At 40.9% G+C, this 21,648-nt stretch overlaps 3 protein-coding genes across 3 annotated transcripts; 2 read left to right on the forward strand and 1 right to left on the reverse strand.

Moving 5' to 3' along the window:
- On the forward strand, nt 1–1,049 carry LOC112013018 (protein LIGHT-DEPENDENT SHORT HYPOCOTYLS 4). Its single transcript, XM_024045405.2, has one exon. It carries the CDS (start codon nt 251–253, stop codon nt 839–841), a length of 591 nt encoding a protein of 196 aa, XP_023901173.2. The 5' UTR covers nt 1–250; the 3' UTR covers nt 842–1,049.
- Nucleotides 1,050–7,032: 5,983 nt separating this feature from the next.
- LOC112033444 (DExH-box ATP-dependent RNA helicase DExH7, chloroplastic) lies at nt 7,033–8,687 on the reverse strand. The gene is made up of 3 exons (XM_024066214.2): nt 8,262–8,687; nt 7,508–7,613; nt 7,033–7,364 (listed from the first exon to the last, which is right to left on the reverse strand). The coding sequence occupies exons 1-3, from the start codon at nt 8,583–8,585 to the stop codon at nt 7,033–7,035; spliced, it is 762 nt and encodes a 253-aa protein (XP_023921982.1). The 5' UTR covers nt 8,586–8,687.
- Nucleotides 8,688–11,213: 2,526 nt separating this feature from the next.
- On the forward strand, nt 11,214–12,257 carry LOC136071172 (uncharacterized). Its single transcript, XM_065782152.1, has 2 exons — nt 11,214–11,354; nt 11,877–12,257. The coding sequence occupies exons 1-2, from the start codon at nt 11,214–11,216 to the stop codon at nt 12,255–12,257; spliced, it is 522 nt and encodes a 173-aa protein (XP_065638224.1).
- Nucleotides 12,258–21,648: the final 9,391 nt, after the last annotated feature.

Here is a 21,648-nt window from a genome sequence, read left to right on the forward strand (position 1 = left end):
AATTCCCCTTCTCTTCCTTCCTTCTTTATTTATATCTTCTTTCACCTCTCTTCTACATCATACATCTGTCTCTCTCTCTCTCTCTCTCTCTCTCTCTCATATCTTTGTTTCTCAAATCACAGTTTCCCTTTCTCAAGCTACCTCTTCATACAACCACTGCAAGCACAGCAAATCAAACATTCCACAAAGAGCATATATAACATTAACATATACACATAAACCACAAAACCAAAAACAATCACCTAACATTATGGCAGCAGCTGTGGCGGCAGCAGCAGCCGCAGCCTCTCTGAGCCGCTACAACAACAACAACAACAACAACAACAACAACAGTTCAACCTCTACGACCCAAAACCACCAAAACCACCACCAATTAGGCCTAGTGGTACCTCCAGTAATGAGTCGCTATGAGTCCCAGAAGCGGCGAGACTGGAACACCTTTGGTCAGTACCTAAAGAACCACCGTCCTCCACTGACTCTCTCCCGGTGCAGTGGTGCCCATGTCCTCGAATTCCTACGCTACCTCGACCAGTTCGGCAAGACCAAAGTCCACACTGAGAGCTGCCCTTTTTTTGGGCACCCAAACCCACCAGCACCATGTCCATGTCCATTGAAACAAGCTTGGGGTAGCCTTGATGCTCTCATAGGTCGCCTTCGTGCTGCCTTTGAAGAGAACGGTGGGCAGCCTGAGACTAACCCCTTTGGTGTAAGAGCTGTGAGGTTGTACCTTAGGGAAGTCAGGGATGCTCAGGCTAAGGCTAGAGGGATTGGCTATGACAAAAAGAAGCGTACCAGGAAACCACACGTCACTACGGATTCGGAAGTCGATGGTTCTATCTAGTTAATTCCAGTAATGGCAGTTATTTTGGTCATGCACAACACAATATTAGTCTTGTGGTTGTGGTTGTAGTTGTATTGTCTTTTTCCTTTGGATAAAGAAATTATGTACTAATATTTGGTCAGATTATGTCACTACTAGTTTGGCATATCTCATAATTTCAGCTGCTCATAATATGATAAATAAAACTTTATGACTTTTAAGTTTACAACACCTTCTTCAAATTTATTGAACTTATCACTCGAGTTGATGAATGATTGACGATTTAATTAATTTAGGGTTATATATGATTTGGCTCCTGTATCAGTTACCTAGCAAGTAGTAGGGAAAATTAATTTGGACTCTTATGCACTTGGTTTAAAGGAATTCTTCCTATGCTGTAGCTGTTTCTAGTTTCTAGTTTCTACTCCTATAGTTTATTTTGCATTCAACGACTGTTACCATGTCTCAATCATTTTACCCTTCTCTAAAATCAAATAAAAATGTTACTAATTCTCTCCTCGGAAGCCATGGAAATTGGAAAGAAACGCTCCAAAAAGAGAAAGGGGTTGGTTATCACTTATCGTGGGATATGATGATAAATGAATGCCAGCATTGCTTTGAATGGTCACATCAAATCATTTAAACCTCCACTCGGATTAGATGAGCAAAGCAAAGCTAACGTGGGAATGAGCAGGATCCAAATTAACCATCATTATTCTAATATTATTTATTTTATTTTATTTATAATTACCGCATAAACTAAGAAACTAATAGAAAATACAACTTTGTTTGGTAGAGCAGTTTAACAATATGTTTTTAGTTTTTAAATAATATTATACATATTTTTACATACTATTTTACTAACATGTATTTTAAAAAAATACAAATAACATTACTAGAAGAATGTTGTTAAACGGCCAACATGTTTCTAGTTTTTAAATAATATTATACGCATTTTTACATACTATTTTACTAACATATATTTCAAAAAAATATAAACATCATTATTAGAAGTACGTTATTAAGCGGCCCGTAATTTCTAGGCCTCTCGTTATTTTGTGGCATGTTCAACACTATTTAAATTTAATGTTCGTTTTCAAAGGTTGCTTATTGATTTTATTTCTACTCTCTCAAGTGTCAAAAACTAGAGATACTAAAAATACCTACACACAAAATATGTGTAACATAATTAGAAAAAAAAAAGTTATTTTCTTACATATAACAAAGTATATTATTTAACATTAATAAAAGCTAAAATATTTTTAACTCCTAACCATAAAATCAACATTTATTGTTTCTTTTAAAAGGGAAAACAAAATGCCCACGTCTCTAATTTTTTAAATGAAAAACTAAAAATAAATAAATAATATTTTTAATTTTTATAAAAGATTTACTTATATATTTCTATGATATGCTATTGTAAGGATAAAAGCCCAAAATCATACATTGGGCTTTGGACTTTGCCGAGGATGTTGACAGGTTCGAGAAGGGATTAATAGTTATGACGGGTTTTAGTTTAGAGTATTATAAATAGGGAATGAATGGGAGGTGGTTTGAGGAGGAATTCCTCCTTGGGTATGATAGATATCGCTTAGATGTTATTCTAACGATGAAAGTAACCTTTATGGAAGCTCTAATGATAGGACGTGCTCATGAACATATGAGAAGGAAGGAAACCCAAAAATATCTAAGAAAAAGTTGTTACCATCACATTAAATGCACTACAACTGCTTTTCTAGCTACATTTAAGTGGAGAAGACCCCCGAACAATGTTGCCTTAACTACCACAACTCATAGAAAGTTAGAGAATGTGTCTGATGGGACAGGTACTCAAGTAAGGGCTACAAGTGTAAGATCCGAATGGTTCAAGGGGAGATATATAATGTAAGATACCCTTCATGGAGGGGGGGGGGGAGGGATCGGAAAATCAATAAAGAAACACTGTAGTAATCTAGAACCAGACTTGTAATAAAGCTTTAAAAACAATACTTAAGAATTAGTCTCCTCGAACTTGGCTGATGACGTTTTTCTTTAGTGAACGACTATTATCTTTCCTTTTTTATCATCAAAATCTATTGGTTTGTTATTGAATTTATTAAAACCCAGTTTTCCAACCCATTCTCTACAAATTTATTGTTTTGGGCTTTTTAGGCTTAAGTCCATATACACGTTGGACTAGGAGTTCAAATCAGGTCCTTACAGCTATTATGATATAAGAATAATTAGAGCAAAATAATATGCTTGTGGAGAATAATAAGAATATAAGAATAATATGCTATTATGGTATAAGTATAAATGCTTTTAGAGTGTAGGGGGCAAGGTTCGAAGTTCAAGTCTTTAGGAGGGAGTTTTACACACATATACACTTAGATTATGCTAAAGTAGAATTTTTATCTTGTATAAAAAAAAAGTATAAAATTTTCTATTTTTATGATATGCATTAAATACACTTTAAATTAATGAGTTATTTATGATATACAAGTAGGTAGAGGTAAAAAATGATACATTAGTCATCTAATTAAATGTGTTACATGTATTTAATAAAAATCTTGAGGGTCATTATTTAAATTGATGTATTTTGTTTTTTGAGAAACAAACATACATATACACATATGGCAGAGGAAGAGATTCTAAAATTTTAAAATAAAAGCACACCACAAAGTCCACTAAAAAATTATGGTAAATATATATAAAAGAGGGATGATGGATTTTGAAAAGTTAACAAAGGCCATCCCCTTCTTCCACCCCTAACCTTTCTAATATTGTTGGTGGATAAATTACCAAATTTCTCAAAATTTATAATATATTATGATAAATTATCAATTCTCCTAAGATTTAAATTATTAGAAAAGTATATATTTAATATTTGATAATTATTCCAGCATTGATAATTAACTGCATGTGGTTGATTACCACCACCTTCATCATCTCATCTCTACTGGAAATCTAACCAATGCATGCGCTAATGCACTTGCAAGAATGATCTTTCACTAATCTGTTCATCATCTTATCGTTAATGATCCTTCTCCTAAACTAATTTGTTCCTATTGTAAACAAATATTTTACTCATATCGCCCCACATGCCTATCTAATAATTCAAAATATGTAATTAATTGTGTTTCATTCTGTTCGGAATGATTAAAACAATTCTGTTCCAGTTAGATAATCGAAACGAATCACCTCTCTATTCAATTTCATCTGAAATTCCAGTTCATTTTAGACCATTCCATTAAATTATGGTCGAAATGTAAATAAATAAATCATTGTTTTGTTTCCTAAACCCATTCTTCCCATTATTTACTTATGGAATTTTATTGTTATTTTCATTAAGAATGTGTGTGTGGTTTTTTTTCATTTACTAAAATCACATATGATTTTTTTTTTAATTAATAAGTCTTTTTATTTATTTATTTACTCATAATCTCATATATGAGATGTTATGTAAGATGATATTAAGAATGCATATCAAATGATTTTGAATTAATAATATGATATTCTATAATGCTATGCGATGAATACTTAGAAATAATAATAATAATAATAATTTTTTTTAGCTATAATTCCTAAATGGTATATCGAAATAGATTTTTTTTTTTGACAGAATAGATAGAAGTATATTAAAGAAACTGAGGGAGTACAAAGTGAGCCTTAGGGGTGGCTCCCACTGACCAAACCCCACCAGCCAATACACTCAAAGGAAAAAGTAAACTTATAACGTAAACAAAGGCCTCAAAGGTGAGGGCAGCACACTCAAGTGCTCAGTTGTTAGGCATGCAACGAGTTAACCGTTGGTATTCTTCCATTAACGTTTCAGCGCTCTTAAGGATTGCATGCGGCGGGGTCTGATAAGCTTCAAAGTATAGCCTGTTACGTGCATTCCATATGGACCATGCCACCATAGCCCACGTCTCTAGCTCCTTCCTGGACAACCTTTCCTTCAAGGTTTGGGCTAAGCTAAAAAAACGTCCTAGCCGAGGAGTCACTTTTCTGCAGCTTTCCTTTGACAAGCGCCCAAACATTGTGCGCTAAGGGGCATTGCCAGAGTATCTGGAGGACCGTCTCATCGCTCGAACCACAAACCGCAGATTTAGGATCCACGGGTACTTTCCGACGGGCTAAGTTTGCTCGGGTGGGCAGGATGTCCGAGCTAGCCCGCCATATGAAGTTTCTTACTTTAGGTGGAATGGACAGCCTCCACAGCCTGCTCCATATCCGCTTGTCTTCTTGCACCCTCGAGTGTTCTGTGAAATCCGTCTGACTCATCCGGAGTGCTACTTGATAAGCAATTCGCACCGAAAACGTTTGGGCCTTGTTTTCATTCCATAACAGTGTATCCTGGCTCTCTAGACTCCCCAATCGAATCCGCAAAACTTCATCTCTTGACGGTGGTTGAAACCAAGCATTGACTTTTCCCCTGTCCCATTGCTAGGTTTGTGGGTTGATGAAGTCAGCCACCCTCAAGGTTTGGTCTGCCCCGTCATGGAACATCGGGGGGTGGGGTAGCCACTTATGAGTCTGAATACCAACCGAGTGACCATCACCGATTTTCCAAATTGAACCCACCCGAATTAGCTCCCTAGCACTGAGGAGACTACGCCACACGTAAGAGGGGTTGGTCCCTAGTTCGGCCTCCATGAATGAGCAAGCGGGAAAGTACCTTGCTTTGTATACTCGGTAGAACAGCGAGTGTGTTCCATGGATGAGTCTCCACGCTTGTTTAGCCAACATTGCAAGGTTAAAAGCATGAATATCGCGAAAGCCCACCCCACCTCTATTCTTAGGAGTGCACAATTTGTCCCAGTTGATCCAGTGAATTTTCCGCTCATTCCGAGTCTGCCCCCACCAATACTTAGCCAACACAGAATTCATCCCATCACACACTGCTCTAGGGATCTTGAAGATGCTCATTGAGTATGTAGGTATTGCTTGGGCCACCGTCTTGATAAGGACTTCCCTCCCTGCCTTAGAAATATTCTTTTCCTTCCACCCCATCACCCTATGATTGACCCTTTCCTGAAGATCCTTAAAGGTATTAACCCTTGATCTGCCTCCCACCATGGGTAGTCCTAAGTATTTCTCGCAGTTTGTCATTACCTGTGCCCCAAACATGGTCCTGATGTTTTCCTAAACCTCACGACACGTGTTCTGGCTAAAAAACAACGTAGTCTTTTGGCGGTTAATAGCCTGCCCCGAAGCATTTTCATACTGGGCGAGTACATCCATCAAACGGTGGCACTCTTCCGGCTTTGCTTCACAAAATAGAAGACTGTCGTCAGCGAATAGAAGTTGAGAGATGCGCACCCCACCCTGACAAGAAAGAAGTCCTCTTAGCTGGCGAGTTTCAATCGCCTTTCGTAGCAAGGAGGAGAGCCCCTCCGCACAAAAAAGAAATAGGTAAGGAGACAAAGGGTCCCCTTGCTTGATCCCCCTAGATGGGGAGACATATCCGCAAGGTTCGCTAATTAATAATGATGGAGTAAGAGGTTGTTCGTACTGTCAGCATTGCAAGCTTCACCCACTGTACTGGAAAGCCGATTCTTAACATGATTTTTTCAAGGAATTCCCACTCCACCCTATCGTAAGCCTTACTAACATCAAGCTTGACTGCCATGTGTCCAATCCTCCCTTTCCGCCTATTTCGCATCCTGTGCAGCATTTCAAAAGCAATGGTGGTATTGTCTGTGATAAGCTTGCCGGGCACAAACGCACTTTGGGAGTCAGAGATAACATTTGGTAAAATAGGTTTCACCCGATTTGCGAGTACCTTTGAGATAATTCTTGAGACAACGTTGCCCAAGCTTATAGGCCGGTACTCCGTGATGTACTGTGGGTTCTTCTTTTTAGGAATTAGCACAATATGTGTATAGTTCATTTTGCACAAATACCTAAAAAAAAAAAAAAAAAAAAAAAAAAAAAAAAAAAGGCTCAAACTTATACCCAATAAAACAATTTGAAGGTCGGCCTATAAAACCTATACCCAAATCAAGCTTAAAGAGATCCTCAAACCATGCAACCACGTGTAGAAATAGAAAAGCAACCAGTTGATAGAAATAGCTCAAACTTTCAGCTTATTGTCCGCCTCCTCAGTTCATTATAAAATAGATTTAAAATGAATTAATGGTATGAAATTTCTGATATATAAAATTTCAATTGTTCCTTAAGGATCTAGTGAAACGTAATACTACCAAGCATTTTTAACCTATATGTATTCATCAATAAATCAAACTGAAAAGGAGAGAGTTTGAGCATCTGAGAAGAATTAAAAGGCATATATTCAATATTTCAATCCTAAAACTAAGGTTTGAAAAAGGGGAAGCAGTGTGTAAAAATGCCAAGGTAGCCTCTCTATGTACCTCTTGCTGTTGTTCCATGTATTGCCTGATCCAATCTGCCTGAGAAGGTTGGCGTAAATCTAGAGTATCATCATCCCGCCGCCCCTTGATCTTAACAGAAAATTCAGGAGCTTCCTCCTCAATCTTAGTCAATGGTTCCACCGAAGGCGCCCAATCTTCCCGTGAATTCAATATGACACCAACTGAACCTCCTGAACATGGCATTAAAAGGCAGTAACATCATTATCCAAAAACCAAATGCAATTTCACTCAATTACTCTAAACTAAAAAATATATACCGAGCTTCACTTGTAAAACAAAATCAATAATATAATCATAGCAAATTGAACTCTACCTTCATTCATACGCAGATAATTCTCGCTAGCAAACTTCAATGGGAGCTCATTACCAGGCAAATTCAAGCATAACCAATCAAGACCAGCCTCAAATGTAGCACCCTCCTATTCAAAGTAACATACAAGAGCAATCTTAGGAAGGCATAAGATACTTGAAGAAGCAATACTTTCAACATTTAGTGCCAAATCACATTAAAATCTCATTCAAAATCAAAAAACAAAACAGCCATTAAGTCATAAATATCATCCACTCCATCAACAACCAAGCCTTAGTCCCAAAATTTTGGGATTGGCTATGGATGATCATTAGTGCATTTCATTGTATTCTTTTAAATCAAACTCTTTGTTACTTCCTTAATTGAAATTCATAATAAAGTGACTAAATTTTCACAGACTAAGGTGGAGTGTCAGTATTAATGAAAAAAAAAAGGCCCTATAGCAATGCCATCAAATTTTCTCGGAAAGATTTTCTTAGCAACCAAACACTCCCATTCTTCAGAACGCAAACAATCACACTCGAACTTCAAATCCTTTTCCTTTGTAGCATCAAATTTTCTTTTCCTTTCAATTTTTTTCGGAAAATCAAAGTGTCTTTGCTTTGATTTTCTTAGCAACCAAACACTCCCATTCTTCAGAACGCAAACGATTACACTCGAACTTCAAATCCTTTTCCTCTGTAGTATTGCTTTATTTTATTTTCGATTATTTGATTTTCTCGGAAACCAAACAGAGTGAGAGAGAAATGAAAGCAACCTTAAGAGCGGAGAGAGCAAGTTCAATCTGATCATTGGTGAAGCCTTCACAAGAAAGCTTCTCGTAAACGGTCTTCAGCTTCTTTGCCTTCTGAGCCTTCGATAGTGTATCGTCGACCGGGGCCGAATCGGACCGGGCCGAGTTGTTGTTGTTAAGCAAAAGCCGCCGGAGGCGGTTCTCATTCTCGGCCGAGATTTGGAGTCTCGGACCGGACGATGACGATGAAGACGATGAATTTTGCGATTTCGAATTCGGCTTGGAATTATTATTGTACTGCTTCTGCTTCTGCTTCTGTTGCTGCTGCTGCTTCTTTTTCGGAGCCATTTTTGCTTTGGCTTTGCAGAGGATTTCGGAGTTTGATTAGAAGCGTAAGAATTTCAAGAGAAACTGCAAGGCCTGAGGCGTGAAGAAACGACACCGTCTTTATATTTATTTTTTATTTTAGAAGAATCTATATACCTTAGATTTTCTAATCAAGTTCAAATATTATACCATCGTAAATTTATTTTGAAAAATGAGTGTGAGTTAAAAAAAAATTAAAATTTATATCGTGTTTTTAAGGGTTAAACCCTTTTAGATATATATTATTATCAGTTTATTTAAATTCTTTTCTCCTCTCTTTATGTGTGTTTTAAAATACTTAGGTTATTTTTTGTAACAGTTTTTGTTTTCTATTTTTAAAAACCTTTTTTGGAAATATAAACAAAAAACAATTTTCTTGTATTTTTGAAATTAAAGTATGTTTGATTAGTTGAAATTAAAAATATAATTTTTTGAAAAAAAAGGTTGAAAATACTAAAATACGTTGTTACTAGAATTTGAACTCTAATGCTAACTTATTAAATAAGACAGATTCATTAAATTAAATGCTTTTTTTCATTGACTTTTAAAAATTAGAAATTGAAAACCGTCTTTTGTATGTTTTCAGTTTCCTTCACAAATTGAGTTTGGAGAACCGTTTTTATTTTCAGTCCATTTTTTGTTGCTAAACAAGTTTTTTAGTCTTAAAAATGAAAAATTGTTTTTGGAAACAAAAAATAAGGGGAAAAAACTGTGGATAAATCTCACATTGGAAAATAAGTATGAGTTAAAGAGGTTTAAAGTCTATGTTGTGTATATCCAAGAGTTAAACCCTTTTGGATAATACTTAGTGTGGGGCCAGAGAATTTGGCAACCCTAGCTCATTTCATAATAAACCCAAGGCCCATGCCGAGGAGGAAGAAATGTCTGAGAACGAATAAAGAGAACCCAAAGTGCCGAAGAGGATAGTCGAGAATAATCCTGTCCTCGGTCAACCAAGATCATAGAAGGGAAGAGCGGCACATTATCAAAGGCAGCCTCTCAGAGCATTCCAAAAAGAATGACGAGTACGATAGACCAGCCATGGAAGCATTGTGGATGAGCAATCCAAGGAGAAACTGTCATCTCCGCATTAAATGCCTACAACTAACGTTCTGGCCGCATTAATGAGGAAGTGACCCCTGAACAATGCTACCTTGGTTGCCGTAACTCACAGAAGGTTTGGAAAGATGGCTGATGGGACAAACACTCTAGTAGCAGCCTGCATTGCTAACAAATAGAGCGCCAAGATCAATTAAAAGGGGATATGTAATGTAAGAGATCCTCCAAGAAGGGGGATCGTAATAAAAAGCAAGGAGAGAGAAAAAAGAAAAGGGAACACTCAACAGCCATTGGTATGGTCTTTGAAACTCTTGTAACCCAGTACTGAAAAAAGTAATAAAAACTGCGAGCTCCTTAGGTGAGGGCCGAGGATAAGATTTCACGTTTCAGCCCGCGCTCTTGTTATTCAAATAAACTCACAATCATGTTTAGTGGTTGTATCCTTCACTAAAGCCTAGCTCTTAAACTCACTCTCTACAAATTCATTGTACCAGGTCCACTGGGCCTAGATCCTATTCGTTTTTAGGCTTAGTCCGAAAATCGCGACCTTACAATTGGCACTGTCTGTGGGAAGAACTTGTGTGTTAGTAAAGACAGCAATTAAGCATGGTAGGATCAGGCCCTTATCAAGAAGACCCCTATCAACCTGAACCAGTAGGGTCCCAGCAACAAGGTAATATTCCCAACCCGAAGCGCACTCGAAATGAAGAGAATGGAAGGTTTCAGGAGGGAAGCGTGCACACCACCCAAACCAGTAGAAGTCATTCTCGTGTGGGCAGCCACGTACTCTAGAGACAAATTGACAATCAAGTCATGCAACAAGAAGAAGTTAGGAGCCACGTACTCCAAAGACAAAATGATAATCGAGTCATGCAACAAGAAGAAGTTAAGAGCCACGTATCCCAAAGGCAGAATGATAATCAGGCCATGCAACGAGAGATAGAAGACTTGAAGAGAAAGTTGCGTCATGCACAACGAAGGCAACCTCATTCTAATCCTAACATGCCCTCTGATGATGAAAGCAATGATGACTATAGGCGAAGATCGAGAACTCCTTAAAGAGAGACATTCTCTCACGAGGAAGAACACTACCAGAGGCGTAAACGTAAAAGCCCATCCCCTAGGGGCTTAGAGAGCGACGCCATGAGCAAGGCACTAGATCAACTCTCCAAATCACCCTTCACATGCCACATAGAAGGGGCTACGCTTCCTCGATGATTCCAGCAACCAACCTTCACCATTTATAACGGCAAAACAAGCCCTGTGGAGCATATGAGCCAGTTTAACCAAAGGATGGCCATCCACTATAAGGACGAGGTGCTAATGTGCAAGGTTTTCCCATCCAGCTTGGGACCGGTGGCGATAAAGTGGTTCAATGGCTTAAAGATGAATTCCATAGGTTCATACAGGCAACTAACCCAAGCCTTTGGTTCTCGTTTCGTTACAAACAGCAGAGCTCATTGGCCCTTGAATGCGTTACTGTCTTTATCCATGCATGACAGGGAAACCTTAAAGGCTTACTCGAACAGATATTGAGAGATGTATAACGAAATGGACGGCAATTTTGACGATGTCGCCATCATCACCTTCAAAAATAGTCTCCCCACCGAGCACGACTTAAAGAAGTCCCTGACTGGCAAGCCTGTCACCAGTGTGCGTCAATTGATGGATTGGATTGATAAGTATAAACGGGTAAAGGAAGACCAGCTGCAGGGCAAAGGGAAATAGAAGGTTATCCCTTAGGAGATGAGGGATTTCAGGTCGGACCGATATAACAGCAACCGCCCGATAAGGGATTTTGTAGGGTAATTTGGAGCAGCCAACACACAAGCTGTCAATGCCGTATTCCGAGAACCAGTACACTGGGTGTTGGAGAAAATCAAGAACGAACCATACTTCAAATGGCTGAATAAGATGGCGGGAGAGCCCCCGAGGTGCAATCAGAACTTTTATTGCCAATACCACCAAGACCACGGACATACCACGGAGAGCTGTAGGAACCTCTAGAACTATTTGGACTAACTGGTCCGAGAAGGAAAGTTGAAGCACCTTCTACATCATTCCAGTAGTCATCAAGGCTAGACCCATCAGGAGCCCCAAAGAGATACTGCTCTAGGGCCACCCATAGAGACAATCAACGTAATCCTGGCCGCGCTAGAAAGAACGGGCACGCACCCATCAAAAGTGTTATCTGTGGCTCAATTGCCTACCAAGGAGTCCCAACCAGAGCCGAAGAGGGCCAGAATGAAGTTTCACCCAATCCTAAGCTTTTCAGAAGAAGACAAGATTAGAACCACCCAGCCCCATGATGATGCGCTGGTGATCACTCTCAGAATCGGGAACTACGATGTAAAAAGAGTGATGGTGGACGACAGCAGTGGGGCCGAAGTTATGTACTCGAATCTCTACAAGGGGCTGAGGTTAAAACCGGAAGATTTAATGCCCTATAGCTCTCCGTTAATGAGCTTCGACGGGAAGATTGTTATTCCAAAGGGCATGATTAGACTACCCATCCAGACCGGCCCAGAGATAGTAGAGGTGAATTTTATTGTAGTGGACACCTACTCATATACAGCCACCGTCGGTAGGCCCTAGCTCCATACCTTGGGGGCTGTCGCCTTATCCTTGCATCAAAAAGTGAAGTTCCCATCCGGGGACCAGGTCCACGAGGTCTGTGGTTACCAATCCACAGCAAGGCAGTGTATGGTGGCCGCCATTTCACATCGGCTCGATGCGAAGTCCTCAGCCTCTGCCGAAAAAGACTTATAGCAATCAAAGGCCCCGATGTCGCCTCCTGATAACACTGCCGATGGGGCAAAATGTGAAAATCTAGAAAAGGTGGTCATCGGTAACGACCCAGAAAGGTTCTTTCAGGTCGGAGCTCAGCTGCCTCTTCAGGAGAAGGAGGAGTTTATTAGGTTTCTCAAAAGAAATATAGACATGTTCGCATGGGACGCCTGTGATGCTCCGGGGATCGATCCAGCTTTCATCTGTCACCATCTTAATGTCAACCCATCCATAACTCCCAAGAAGCAGCCATCTCGGCGCCTATCGAGAGAGCACGCCGATGCGATTAGAGACGAGGTGAAGAAACTTAAGCGTGCAGGAGCCATCAAAGAGGTTTTTTTTACCCTGAATGGTTGGTCAACACCGTGGTGGTCAAGAAGAAAAGTGAAAAATGGTAGGTCTATGTAGGCTTCACGAACTTGAATAAGGCATGTCCCAAGAACCCATTCCCCATGTCTTGGATAGACTAGCTGGCAGATGCAACTGCAGGCCATCCTCAAATGAGCTTTTTAGATGCCTTTCAAGGCTATTATCAAATACCACTAGCCTTGGAGGATTAGGAGAAAATAGCCTTCGTAACACCCATTGGGAACTACCACTACAAGGTGATGTCGTTCGGTCTGAAGAACACAGGGTCCACTTATCAAAGGATGATAACCAGGATGTTCGAGCCACAGCTGGCCAAGAACATCGAAATCTATGTCGATGATATAGTGGTGAAGAGTAAAATTGTGTCCGAGCATTTAGGAGACCTCGACGGCACCTTCGATGTCTTGAGAAAGCACAAGCTGCGCCTAAATGCTTCTAAATGCTCGTTTAGCGTGGGATCAGGCAAATTTTTAGGCTACATGGTCACTCATAGGGGAATTGAAGTTCACCCAAACCAGATCAAGGCTATCAATGACCTAAAACAGCCGCGAAATGCCAAGGAAGTCCAAAAGCTTACTAGAATGATCGCAGCCTTAAACCGATTCATTTCCAGGTCAGTAGATAGATGCAGACCATTCTATCTCTTGATCAACAAATGGAAAGGATTTGAGTGGTCCGAGGACTGTATTACGGCCTTCCAGCAACTCAAGGAGTACCTATCCCGCCCACCAATCATGTCCAGTCCTAAGGCTGATGAAGTCTTATACGCATATATTGTTGTAACCCCTCATGTTGTGAGCTTGGTGCTAATACGGGACGACAATGGCCTTCAAAAGCCAGTCTACTATGTGAGTAAATCGCTGCATGAAGTCGAGGTCAGATACTTGCCTTTGGAGAAGTCCATACTAGCTGTAGTCCATGCTACGCGAAAGCTTCTCCATTATTTCCAAGCCCATACGGTGGTAGTCCTGACCCAACTACCCCTAAAGTCTGTGCTTCAGTCTGCTGATTACACTAGAAGGATTGCCCTATGGAACACAATTCTAGGGGCTTTTGACATTAAGTACATGCTTCAGACCTCCATAAAGGGCCAAGTCCTGGCTAACTTAGTGGCTGAATTTGCTAAGCCACCAATGGAAGTGTTGGCTGAGGAGCGAAACATGGATGGAAAATTCGTTGGGGTAATCTCTGCGCTAGGACTCCCATGTTGGAAGGTGTATGTTGATGGTGCGGTGAGTCAAAGGGGGTCTGGAGTGGGGCTGGTCCTAGTTTCTCCTGAGGAAACCATCATAGAGAAATCCCTAAAACTTGGGTTTTCGGCCACAAATAACGAGGCCGAGTACAAGGCCTTGTTACAAGGAATGGCCATGGTGCAGAAAATGGGAGGAAAAGCAGTAGAGATGTTCTCAGACTCAAGGTTGGTAGTAGGCCAGGTAAAGGGAGAGTTAGAGGCCAGAGACACAAGGATGCAGGGGTATTTAAGCTAGGTTAAACGCTTGCAGTCGGACTTCGACCTTTTCTGCTTGTCACATGTCTTTAGAAGTGGAAACACCTATGCAGACTCCCTGGCCACGCTTGCCACCTCCTCGACAAGGAGCCTACCCCGGACTACTATTGTCGAGCACCTAGATAGGGCAAACGAGGTTTCAAAAGGCACAGTTCATATCTTTCAAGTTAGTGTGGGCCCTAGCTGGATGGACCCTACGGTGAGATTCCTCGAAGACGATGTTCTACCTGAAGAAAAGTCAGAGGCTGAGAAGATACGAAGAAACGCTCTTCGGTTCTAGTTGTCTAAAGATCACAAATTGTACAAGCGCTCCTATTCCAAGCCATATTTGCTGTGTATTCACGCAGAAGCATCAGAATTACTGCTTGAAGAACTGCACGAAGGGATCTGTGGGAGCCACACCAGAGGAAGATCCTTGTCGCACTGAGCCATTACTCAAGAATATTGGTGGCCAGGGATGCAGAAGAAAGCCCTAAAATATGTTAAGAAGTGTGACCAGTGCCAAAGGTTTGCCCCAAATATTCATCAGCTAGGAGGAGTCCTCAACCCCTTATCCAGTCCATGGTTGTTTGCCCAGTGGGGCCTAGATATTGTAGGTCCCTTCCCCAAGGCAGCAGGAAATAAGAGATATATGTTGGTTGGCACAGATTATTTCACCAAATGGGTCAAAACTAAGCTATTGGCCAACATCAAAGATGTGGACACTAAAAAATTCATCTGGAGGAACATTGTCACGCAATTCAGGGTCCCTCATACCTTCATTTCGGATAACATACTCCAATTTGACAGTAAAGCCTTCAGAAGATACTATTGCGAGCTAGGGATCACAAACAGGTACTCAACTCCAGCTTACCCTCAGGGAAATGGGCAGGCCGAGGCTATCAATAAGGTCATAGTCAATGGGCTTAATAAGAGGCTGGATGACGCCAAGGGAAGGTGGGTAGAAGAGTTGCCACACGTCTTACGGACTTACCGGACTACACCACGATGGTCGACAAGGGAGACATCTTTCGCCATGACTTATGGGGCAGAGGCTGTCATCCCTCCAGAGGCAAACTTCCCAATGCTGAGGACCAGCTCCTTCACTCCAAGTAGTAATGATGAACTATTAAGGAAGAGCCTGGATCTGATCGATGAACGGAGAGAAAGGGCAGTGATCTAGCTGGCCTACTACTACTAGAAGCTTAAGCAGGGCTATGATGCCAATGTGAAACTGAGACCACTAGCGCCAGGAGACCAAGTGTTGAGGAAAGTTGTGGGTGCTGCCAAGAACCCCTCTTTTGGAAAGCTCGGACCCAACTAGGAAGAACCATACCGAATCACCTCAATAGCAGGGATAGGAGCAAACTACTTAGAAGACTTAGATGGAAAGGCTATACCTCATCCCTGGAATGTAAATAACCTGAGAAGGTATTATTATTAATAAAAGCATTTCTTTGTCTCAAATTTTAAGTCTATTATGATTATATGTCTGCTATTTCAAGAAAAATCTAAGTACTAGACAGAACCAAGGTCTTGCATGGTCCTCGGACTCAAACCTATGGGGAAACTAGTTACTTCAAGAAAAATCTAAGTACTAGACAAACCAAGGTCTTGCACGATCCTCAGACTCAAACTTATGGAAAAATTAGTTACTTCAAGAAAAATCTAAGTACTAGACAGAACCAAGGCCTTGCATGGTCCTCGGACTTAAACCTATAGGAAAACTAGTTACTTCAAGGAAAATCTAAGTACTAGACAGAACCAAGGTCTTGCATGGTCCTCGGACTCGAACCTATGAGGAAACTAGTTACTTTAAGAAGAATCTGAGCGTTAGACAGAACCAAGGTCATGCATGGTCCTCAGACTCAGGCCTATGAGGGAACTAATTATTCTCAACGAAAGCCTGAGCGTCAAATAGATTCCGAGTGTTGTGAGACTCCTTCGACCATACCTTTGAGGAAATTAACAAGCTCGAATAATCGTCTGAGTTACAAATGTGGCCAAAATGGAGCTTGACTCCTCGGATCACCTGCCCTGGTAATCCATGAGCCTCACTTGAGGCATTTCAAGGTACGCCTAGGTCATTTCACCTAAGGTATCACTTAAAGCATCAATTACTTTCCCTTTTAAATCAACGATGTAATATTCCCTTAAGGTCAGTAAGTCCCCGAGAAATGTGTGTTAACACGTATTACCACGACCTGTAAGCCTAAAGAATATGAGGTCTGCGTTATAAACGTAGGTTCTTTTGTAGCCTACCTGACGGAAAGCAAATTTCATTGTTAAGGATGTTCAGTTATTAGTTGAAGTTTGAATAAAAATTTATGTGGTGAGCCTGATTAATAAAGAATAGAGCACACTGCTAAAGATAACCAAGTGTCAGCAAAAGCATGAAAACATTACGAGCAGTAAGGCATCACCATTCAGGGAAATGAGAACATCCCATTACAAAAAGAACTTACTTCATTACAAAAGTTCAGAATGCACTAGAAAAGAAAGAAACATAAGGCAAAAAAGTAATAAAGATAGCCTATCTCTTCAGCTTTATGACCAGCTTGACCATAGAGGGTTGCTGAGGGGCTGTGTCAGAAGTTGGAGGATCTTGGCTCGGAGGAATGGCTTCGGGGGGAACAGCCTGAGGGGGTTCAACCATGAGGGCTGACTCCTTGGCTTAAGGGGCCTGAGCATCAACTGTAGTCTTTGCAGTTTTTTGGGGCTCTTCAGGGTTCAGGCCTTCGCTTATTTCTTTCACCCCAGAAAGCTCACCCTCCTCGTTTGGCTCATCAGGAGTAGTCATTGCCGAAGCAGCCTCAGGTTGAGCAACCTCAGCCTCAGAGCTAGAGGGGGCAGACTCCATGATGGCAGGAAGGTAGTATACATTCTCCACCTTCCAAAGGTCAGATGAAGCCTCAACCCCAACTTGTTTGAGGGCTTCATTTCAAACCTGGGAACAGTAGAGCCTGCATACTCCAGGTACTTGAGACTTGAAAAGGACCTTGGTGTTCGCCACTCTCAAGTCATAAGCCGCCTCCTCGGCCTTCTCCTTAGAGGTCTCGGCCTCTATCCTGGTGAATTCAGCCTCCACCTTAGCCCTCAAGGCCTCATCCCTAGCTTACTCGGCGATGTTTTTAGCCTCCTCTGCCTCAGCCAGTTTTTTCTTTAGATCAGCTATCTGTTCCTTGGCGATCTGCAGCTAGCCTTCAGCTTCCAGCAGGCGCTCCGTCTGAACCTTGGCCTATTTTTGAGCGCCCTCTAGGTTGGATACTGCACTATCTCTAGCCCTGGTCATTTCCTTCAATTCCTCCCTTGCCTTTTTGAGATCAGCCTCGGAGTTCTTAAGGGTTGTGAGAGACCGCACCCCCGGCCCGTTTTTATGAATGTTGGCCAAACCCACGTGAATGGGTGGAGTCGTGTTATTGCCTCTCAAAATGGAGGTTCGACTAGTTATATTTTCCCCCTTAGATTAAGGGTTTTACAATGGAGTCGCCACTTATTTAATTATTGGAAAAATAAGAAAATCATAATTAAAAAAAATTCCTCATTTTATTAATTTGAAATTGAATCTACATTGAACATAGGAAATTACATGGCTTTGGTCCTAGATACAATCTAAGATAAAGTACATGGCTTTGTTTCCTAGTTACAATCTAGAAATTGAAAATTACAAGGATAAGCATTTGATCTACTAACTCTTGATCTAAGTTCGGAGGCTATGTTACAAGGTGGGAAGGTGTTAGGCACCCACCTTGCCCGGTGAAACCGGTCTTCTAGACTATGGTGGCCAACAATCATATCATATCATCCAATATGTCAATCAATTTGCATGTTGAATTTGATGGGTGTGTGCATGTGATAAACCCTAATTCAATTTATTGAGCATTACATTTGGATTGAAAAATAAATTCTAGTGAATGTGTGTGGATGGTGATAACCTAGAGTCAAGGATTTGAAAGAATTATTAAACAAACATGTTTTTCATATTTTTGATATGGATTTAAGATTAAAACTAGTGATATGCATGAACATGTGATGAACAACCAAGAACATGTATTTGTTTCCTAGTTACAATCTAGAAATTGAAAATTACAAGGATAAGCATTTGATCTACTAACCCTTGATCTAAGTTCGGAGGCTATGTTACAAGGTGGGAAGGTGTTAGGCACCCACCTTGCCCGGTAAAACCGGTCTTCTAGACTATGGTGGCCAACAATCATATCATATCATCCAATATGTCAATCAATTTGCATGTTGAATTTGATGGGTGTGTGCATGTGATAAACCCTAATTTAATTTATTGAGCATTACATTTGGATTGAAAAATAAATTCTAGTGAATGTGTGTGGATGATGATAACCTAGAGTCAAGGATTTGAAAGAATTATTAAATAAACATGCTTTTCATATTTTTGATATGGATTTAAGATTAAAACTAGTGATATGTATGAACATGTGATGAACAACCAAGAACATGTGAAGAACATATTAGAACATTTAAGAACATTCAAACATATTCAAGAGAATTTAAATAATCACTATCATGCTTTAATCCTAAATTCTCATCATGGCAACACAATAAACAAGTTAGAGAAAAGGAATATACCTTCATGCAAGATCCATACGGAGGAGGAGGAGACTCTTGGTAGAGGTCCTAAGGGTGGAGAAAAGAAGAACTAGGAGAGGGAGAGTGAGTCTCACTCAATACCTTGAGTCTCAGGAAGACCAAGATATGACAAGACTACTCAACTTCACTAGAACTCAAGAGGAGAGAAGAGATGAGGTTTTTTGGTGCCCTGAAATGAAGGAGAGGGAGGGTTTATATAGTAGTAGTGGAGGGAATATGAATGAAATGCCATTTAATGAGGGTTGACAAGGATTATGAATCTAGACCTTATTTTAGCCTTGGGGAAAATCTGGTGCATTAAGTGGAGAGATTGGTAGGAGTGGGGAACAAGCCAAAATTCGGTTTTCCCGTAGCTGCTGTAACAGCTTGTAGAGCCAACTTCGAAAAATCATATCTGACTCAATTCTGATTGGAATTGTCTCATTCTTGTGCTCAAATTGAAGCCCGGATGTCTAGTTTCTGGAAAAATTAACCTCATTCACAGATTCAAAATATTCTGAGAGATATCGATGAAATGGTGAGCAAAGGTCATTTGTTAGAAAATGGTTTCAGCATAATTAACATTAATAGGTCCCAAATTAGTTCCCAATTAACATTAAATGGCTCCAATCACTCCCATTTCAGACTTAATTGGCTTCAAATTTACTCTAATTAAAAGATAATTGCATAAATTACTCATTGAATAATTAATGTTTAACTATCTAATTAATTAGGTATATGCAACCTCACCATAAAATGTAGTCCTAATCAATCAAATTATGACACGTCATTAATCTCAAATTGATTACACTTATAACCAATTGAAATCAATTGTTCATAATCACATATAGTCGGACTAAATTTGTGACAGTACATCTCAGCCATTAAAACTTGATTTGATGATAACTTTCAATCTGGTGGTCCAATTAGGGCTTATGACCAGTCGATTTGATCGTTACAACATCAAGATCATTTTAGTGAAATGAGATTAAGGATCTAATGGATAGAATCAAGATGCATATTTTCAAGGCAAAATTACCCTTTTACCCTCCATGCGTGGTTAAATACGGGTTGCAAAATGGGGTGTCAACAAGGGTCCACGTGGCATCCAAGCACTTATCGCACTCTTGATCCAAGGCCCTGCTTTGGTTTTTAGCGTCCTTCTCCAACCTGTAGGTGGCCTGGACAGCCTGCCCATTGAAACAAATACGCTATAAGTTAGAGATCGAGGAACAAAAATCAGCAAAGGCATAAGTGTCAGAGGTCTTACCATACCCAGGTACCTCTTGAGACTAAGGACAACCTCCTGCCTCCTTAAGTCCCCCAACTCGGCCATGTCGGCAAGGAATAGCAGGGACCTCTCCAGGGCATCGGCCACGTATTTGCCTTCACCCCCTCGGAAGTCCCTGAGGGAGGCGTTATCCATCAAGGGCTCCCTATAGAGCATAGGGGTAAGCAGCCAGGCCTGGGGCTCGAACTGCAGGGCGGCCTCTTTTTCTTGGCCTTGGTGCCCAATTCTCAACTTCTTGGTAGGGCATCGGGCTTCATCTTCCTTTTGGGAGGAGCGAGATGTCCCCTCGTCCATTGGATCTTTACCTTTGGAAGGCCTCTTCCTCTTCGGATCGGTGGACTCGAGCCGAGGAGTTAAAGTCAGCTGAGTAGAGGATGACCTAGTCTGCATAGTAAGAGACTTGGTTGGGGGAGGAGGAAGCTTGGGGGGAAGAGGATGAGCCTTGGATTGCTGTTTCCCCAGCTCGCCCTTCCCCGGCTGGCCCTTAATCAGGTCGAACAGGCTAGTCTGAGGTTTCTTATTAAAACCCATCTCGCCCTGGGAAGAAGCCCCTCTTAAGGAGATATTCGCCTCGGTTAAGTTGGGGTCGCCTAGGTCACCAGAGAGGTCTCTTGAAGATTGACTTGGTCGAAAGCACCAAATTCGTCCTCGGACGGACCCAAATTAGCAACTTCTTCCTCCTTCTCTACACTTTCTCCTTTCGCCTCTAGCACTTGATAGGACGAAGAATGGCCTGACAACGGAACACCTTCTGGGATGGGGGATCCTTCAGGAATCAAGAACCCATGTTCCGTTACGATGATCTTGTGAAGCCGAGGATCTCTAACTCTGATCATGTACTTTGAAGCCGCAAACGATTTCTGTATGGGGATCATACCGTAGAATCTTGTAAGCTGCTCTGATTTGGTTGTCAGCCTCATTCACAAAGACCTCCGCCCTGAAGATGGTTTGTAGATCCTCTCGGTTGACCAAATGGAAGTGTCGTTCAAAGGCGTGTAGATCTACAAAAAGAAAGCACAATAACATTAACAACTAGACAATGCAAACTATGAAAATATAAAATATCAACTCTCTCTTACTCCGAATATCCCACCTGGCTCCCCCTCTACTGTCAGGCAATGAAGGCCGTCGTGCCACTCCCCAAACATGATGAGAAAATCCTTGTTTAACCCCTTGCTGAACTCAGGAAGGCATTAAATAAGACGAACTTTGTCGTCTCTTGTTTTCATATAATAGGACTTACCTTTTAGGTATTGGAGGTTGTAGCACCAATTTATATTGTTGTGGGTTAACCTCAACCTCATTTGTTCATTTAAGGCGTCCACACAACCTAAGATCCTAAACACGTTGGTGGTGCACTGGGTGGGAGCTAAACGAAAATGCCTAAGATAGTCCCTCATCACCGGCCCCATAGGGATTCTCATACCACCTTCCAGGAAAGCGATTATGGG

The sequence above is a fragment of the Quercus suber genome, unplaced genomic scaffold (assembly GCF_002906115.3).
Source record: "Quercus suber isolate HL8 unplaced genomic scaffold, Cork oak 2.0 scaffold_291, whole genome shotgun sequence".
In the NCBI taxonomy this organism is placed as follows: Eukaryota; Viridiplantae; Streptophyta; class Magnoliopsida; order Fagales; family Fagaceae; genus Quercus; species Quercus suber.